Source organism: Gracilinanus agilis, chromosome 4 (genome assembly GCF_016433145.1).
Source record: "Gracilinanus agilis isolate LMUSP501 chromosome 4, AgileGrace, whole genome shotgun sequence".
NCBI lineage: Eukaryota > Metazoa > Chordata > Mammalia > Didelphimorphia > Didelphidae > Gracilinanus > Gracilinanus agilis.
In genome coordinates this window covers 6,365,823-6,371,822 of record NC_058133.1, presented here as the reverse complement: position 1 = coordinate 6,371,822, position 6,000 = coordinate 6,365,823, and the positions used below count along the sequence as shown (strand labels likewise).

Sequence of the window (6,000 nt, the reverse complement as noted above, 5' to 3'; positions counted from 1 at the left end):
AGAGAGAGAAACAGAGACAGAGATAGATACAGAGAGAAAGACAGAGGGGGAAGAGAAAGTGGGGGAAGGGAGAGAGAGGGGGGAAGAAATAGGGAGAGAGGGGGACAGAGAGAGGGGAGAGGAAGGAGAGAGGGGGACAGAGAGAGGGGAGAGAAAGGAAGGGAGAGAGAGAGAGACAGAGACAGAGACAGAGACAGAAAGACAGAAAGGGGAGAGAGACAGAAAAAGACAAAAGTGGGGGGAAAGAGAAAGTATTTGAAATGGCATAGAACTGGCACAGATTACATATGGGAGAGATGGTAGAGAGCATCTGACCCTGGCTATAAGGGCTTAGGACTCTTTTTATTTTCCAAGAGGCCAGACCTGACATGTCCCTGTGAGGTTTCTCCTGTCTCAGTTTCTCCTTTAGCTCTTGTGTTGTGATTAGTCACCAGAATAAAAAGCAAATGCGTTCATGCAGACCTTGATGAAGGCGGAATGGAAAAAGCAGCCACACATGGAAACTGGTATTCAAGGCCATAGTGTTACTTTAATAAACAGTAAAACCACAGGAATATTACTGGAGAGTAGCACGTTTTAGGGTAACAGCATTTGTCTTCACTACTGTGGTCCTTGGTTCTTTACAAGAGAAAGAGAAATTTAGTATCCACAATGACTTACAGAATTAACATTTCTTCATTTCCCATCACTAGTGGCTTATCTTCAACTTACATACATCCTGCAAGAAGAAATGAAGCACGCTAATTGGGCCAGGCATGATTCATCTGTGGGCGAGCGAGTGAGGGAGCAGTTTCCCTCCAGAATGAGCTCTCTCGCAGCCTAGCCGGGGATGGACAGCATTCTATTCTGCCACCATTGCTGACTGTACACCAAGGCAGAGTTACTGGAATCACAAATCTTGGAGCACACTTTTAAAAAACATATATAGCCTAGAACATCACCTGAGAAGGGCTCTCAGATGGCACAGATTCAAACCCATTTGGCCAACAGAAGCACTGTCTACGGTATACTAACTTAACAGCTGCAATACAAACCCAAGTTCATGAGCGGATTCAGTTGGGAAGCAGTAGACAAAAGAACTGCCCTATTCTTTGAGGCAGCACAGAACGGATTTCAACTTGGAAGGGAGAGAAGCCTAAGGGCCCCCACCCACCAAAAATCTCCTGAAAGATTTGTGCTGTTTTATTTTTCTAAACAAAAGCAAAAAAAAAAAAAAGGCAGGGGGATTGATATCTTCTTCCAGAGAGGATACAGAGCTTAACTGCATCAATCAAAAAAATTTTAAATACACCTGACCTATTCTGTCCTAGCAGAAAAAAAGGGAAAAATCACCCATTGGAGTAGAGTTTGGAACTTTTCCTTTATTTGTCTAGTGATGGAGAAAGAGGTATTTTTTAAAAAAATACATATAAGCCAATACCACCTTCATTGGGGTAGGGGTTAGGGATGGTCAAAGTGACTATTTTTTTTTCAATTTTAGCATTCACCCCAAAATTCCAGATTTGTTGGAGAGGAAGAGAAAAGTCTTTTTTTTTTATTGTTTGTGAAGGCACACCCATGCTGAACTTACAGGAAAAAAAAAAGCAGGACTGCATAGCGCAGTTATATTACAAGGCTCATTCTTGAAACCTGAATATCATGCTAGCAGAAAAATCTAGATATGTGTTATATTTTGAAGAAATGGTCTGAAGGCAATCGTATTTGCTTTTGTTTTTCTAAAAAAAAGGAAAAATGCATCTGTGTAAATGGGAAGAAAATTTTTTTTTGAGACGGGGAACTAAATGGTTGTATTGCAGCCTCAAAGAATCCCATATTCACTGCAATATTCGTATTTTTTTTTATTTTTTTTTTTTGTAAACTACGGTCTGCAAGCTAGCAGACCATGACTGAATGCTTTTGAAAAGTTGTCGCTTACAAACATGAAATCACAATTAATATCCTCTAAAAGTAATTTCAGAGCTCGCACGTCTTAAAAAAAGGACAATGTGCACGGTAATGCAGCTAATCAAAAAAGGAGTCGAATTAAAGTATTTACATAATGAGCAATTCTACAGAAGGCGATCATTCCCCATGTAAGCACTGCTGATTACATCCCACGCTGCTTTTAACAAACTGTACCAGATTGGATCCAGTCATCGGCACTTTCAGAGAATCCTTAAAAGCCTTTTATGGGTCTTTACATTTATTGTAGAATGATGTCCTTCAGGTAGAGTATGCTGGTGAGAGAGGGCAGTGACAAGACAAGGGACCAGCAGGACAACAGGACTTCCGCACTTCCAGTGATTCCATACTGGGCTGTACTTGGAGCTGGGAAGAGATGGAAAAGAGGCAAGATATCAGCGTCATTAAAGGGAGTCAGACAATTCGTCTCCTATAATCAACACTAAACTGGACTAAACATTGGCAAACCCATGCATCCCTTGGTTGGGGACTCAGAAAGTTCCAGCTCAGCTACTGTTCTTGGGACCAATTTCACCAATACCATACTGCCATGACAGGTGCCACCTGGCAGCCCTCCCCTGAGCCCCAGCTTTTCATCTTCCTTTTATGTATTGTCTTCACCTATTAGATTAAATGCTCTTTAAGGATGGGGGCTGTCTTTCTATTTTCTTATTTGTAACCCTAGTTTAATACAGTGCCTGGCACAGAGCAGGCACTTAAAAAGCATTCATTGACTCTTGACCAACGTGGCATTCTGGGTAAAATCCCATGTTCTTGCAACTTCTTCAAGGTGACAAGAGATTCTCCCTACCCCCAAGCCTTAGAGCTAAAAGAAACCTTGGAGACCATCTGTTCCAGCTCCTCATTTTACAGCTGGAGAAATGGAGGCCCATGAAGGTGAAAGGATTTGCCAAGGTCACACAACAATTCAGAGGCAAACTCCAAAGCTAGGATGCTTTACACTATCTGATGCTATCTTATTGGAAGTTTAATTTTCTCACAAAGCTTTGGTCCATACAAAACACTTTCCAAACAATTAAAACTAGATCTAAACAATTGGAAAAACATTGATTGCTCATGGGTAGGACGAGCTAACATAATAAAAATGACCATCCTACCCAAATTAATTTATATATTTAGTGCCATACCTATCAAACTACCAAAAAACTTTTTTTACTGAATTAGAAAAAACTATAACAAAGTTTATTTGGAAGAACAAAAGATCAAGAATATCAAGGGAAATAACGAAAAAAAAAACGTGAAGGAAGGTGGCTTAGCAGTACCAGATATTAAGCTATACTATAAAGCAGCGGTCATCAAAATGATATGGTACTGGCTAAGAGACAGAAGGGAGGATCAGTGGAATAGACTTGGGGTAAGTGACATTAGCAAGAGAGTATTTGATAAACCCAAAGAGCCCAACTTTTGGGACAAAAATCCACTATTTGACAAAAACTGTTGGGAAAATTGGAAAACAATATGGGAGAGATTAGGTCTAGATCAACATCTCACACCCTACACCAAGATAAATTCAGAATGGGTGAATGACTTGAATATAATGAAGGAAACTATAAGTAAATTAAGTGAACACAGAATAGTATACTTGTCAGATCTATGGGAAAGGGAAATTTTAAAACCAAGAAAGAGTTAGAAAAAGTTACAAAATGTAAAATAAATAATTTTGATTATATTAAATTAAAAAGGTTTTGTACAAACAAAAAAATGCAACCAAAATCAGAAGGGAAACAACGAACTGGAAAAAATCTTTATAACAAAAAACTCTGACAGAGCTCTAATTACTCAAATATACAAGGAGCTAAATCAATTGTATAAAAAATCAAGCCATTCCTCAATTGATAAATAGGTAAGGCACATAAATAGGCAATTTTCAGATAAACAAATCAAAACTATCAATAAGCACTTGAGAGAGTGTTCTAAATCTCTAATAATTAGAGAAATGCAAATCAAAACAACTCTGAGGTATCACCTCACACCTAGCAGATTGGCTAAAATGATAGCAGGAGAGAATAATGAATGTTTGAGGGGGTGTGGCAAAAGTGGGACATTAATGCATTGCTGGTGGAGTTGTGAACTGATCCAACCATTCTGGATGGCTATTTGGAACTATGCTCAAAGAGCTCTAAAAGAATGTCTGCCCTTTGACCCACCGATAGCACTGCTGGGTTTGTACCCCAAAGAGATCAAGAGGAGAAAGACTTGTACAAAAATATTTATAGCCGCACTCTTGGTAGTGGCAAAAAAACTGGAAAAGGAGGGGATGTCCTTCAATTGGGGAATGGCTGAACAAACTGTGGTATATGCGGGCGATGGAATACTATTGTGCTAAAAGGAATAACAAACTGGAGAAGTTCCATGTGAACTGGAAAGACCTCCAGGAACTGATGCAGAGTGAAAGGAGCAGAGCCAGAAGAACATTGTACACAGAGACTGATACACTGTGGTAAAATTGAATGTAATGGAGTTCTCTACTAGCAGCAGTGCAATGACACAGGACAGTTCTGAGGGAATTATGGAAAAGAAAGCTACCTACATTCAGAGGAAGAGCTACAGGAGTGGAAACACAGAAGAAAAGCAGCTGCTTGAACACATAGGTTGATGTGGACATGATTAGGATGTAGACTCGAAAGGACCACACCAATGCAACTATCAATAATATGTAAATAAGTCTTGATTAATGACACATGTTAAAACCAGTGGAAATGTGCATTGGATATGGGGGTATGTGAAGGGGGGCGAAGAGGAAAGTGAAAACAAGAATCATCTAACCATGGAAAATTTTTCTATAAAAATAAAATATTGAAAAACAAAACAAAGCTTTGGTCCATAAAAGGACTATTTGGACCCAGAGTTGGCAAGACCTGGGAATCTAACAGATGGGTGACACCTAACCTCTCAGCCTCAGTTTCCTCATGTATAAAATGAGGCTAATACAAGCACCTATAACATGGTTATTTGGAGCATCACTTGAATCCTAAAATGAGTTCTGAATTGAGGAAGTCCCCCCAAAACTTTAGCTCAGTTTTAAACTATTAAAGCTTAAAACAGCCCTAAGATTTTGGGTCATGCTCTGGGGAAAGAGCTGTGCAAGCCTCTAAGTGATATAGAACACTCTATATTATTCATTCATTTGCTTCTCTACTTATTTTTCCAATATTTGCCAATGGGATCTTACTAAAGACTGGCAAAGGTAATACAGAATTCAAGCAAACACTATGAAGTTGGATTTTCACCGGAGCAGCTAGATTCCTCCAGCTAAGAAATACATTGGAGGAAGCATCATCTTAGACCTGGACTGGTCCTCAAGAGGAGAATTGGAGCTCCTCATAGTGGCTATTTTCTTCTTCCTAGAATGTAGGATAGGCAGCAGAGCACACTGGGGAAAGATGTGACCTTGGAGTAAGGAAGTCCTGGGTTCATATACTGACCCAGACACATACCTGCCTTAGGAACCTTTTCAAGTCATAACTCTTGGACCAAAAGCAGGTGCCATATTGTATTGATAGCAGGCTTTTTCTCTATTAAATGAAAGTACAGTTCTGCTCTACCAAAACCCAAAACACACTTTTTTTTTACAAAATGTGAGTACTCACGGGTGCTTTATCTTTCCTCACCATAAAAAAATGTTACCTTTTGCCTTTTCTTAATGAAATTTGCACCTCAAGTCCCTCTACTTAATAAGAAAATGAATAATATCATAAAGAAACCTCTTAATTCTCTCCCTTCAACCCAATCTATAAATGAAAACCAGGTACACTCTGAGGTCTCAGCTTATAAATTACCTGCAGGTTGTTTCTAATGGGACTTTCACAAATGGATATACTGCTTGGTAGTAGGAAAAATAAATTGGTTTGTTTATGTCTATTCAAAAATTAGGGAAGAGGAAAACTATATTTGTTCCCCCATTGGAGAATTCCATTGACAGTATATATGCAAATAGGGTATTGTAGTGCAATGTGATTTTACTTCTATGGATATTACTCTTCAGAACACACAAAACCAAATTAAATGGTTAATGTCTTTATTTTCATCACAACTAAG

At 39.0% G+C, this 6,000-nt stretch overlaps 1 protein-coding gene across 1 annotated transcript in view; it reads right to left on the bottom strand.

The window, feature by feature from the left end:
- Nucleotides 1-1,996: 1,996 nt before the first annotated feature.
- The window catches only part of NEGR1 (neuronal growth regulator 1), a 1,016,240-nt gene continuing 1,012,236 nt past the window's right edge, over nucleotides 1,997-6,000 (bottom strand). Inside the window, exon 7 of the mRNA XM_044672722.1 lies at nucleotides 1,997-2,307. Coding sequence (XP_044528657.1) covers nucleotides 2,183-2,307 — 125 coding nt within the window. The 3' untranslated portion in view covers nucleotides 1,997-2,182. The remainder of the gene's footprint in view (nucleotides 2,308-6,000) is intronic.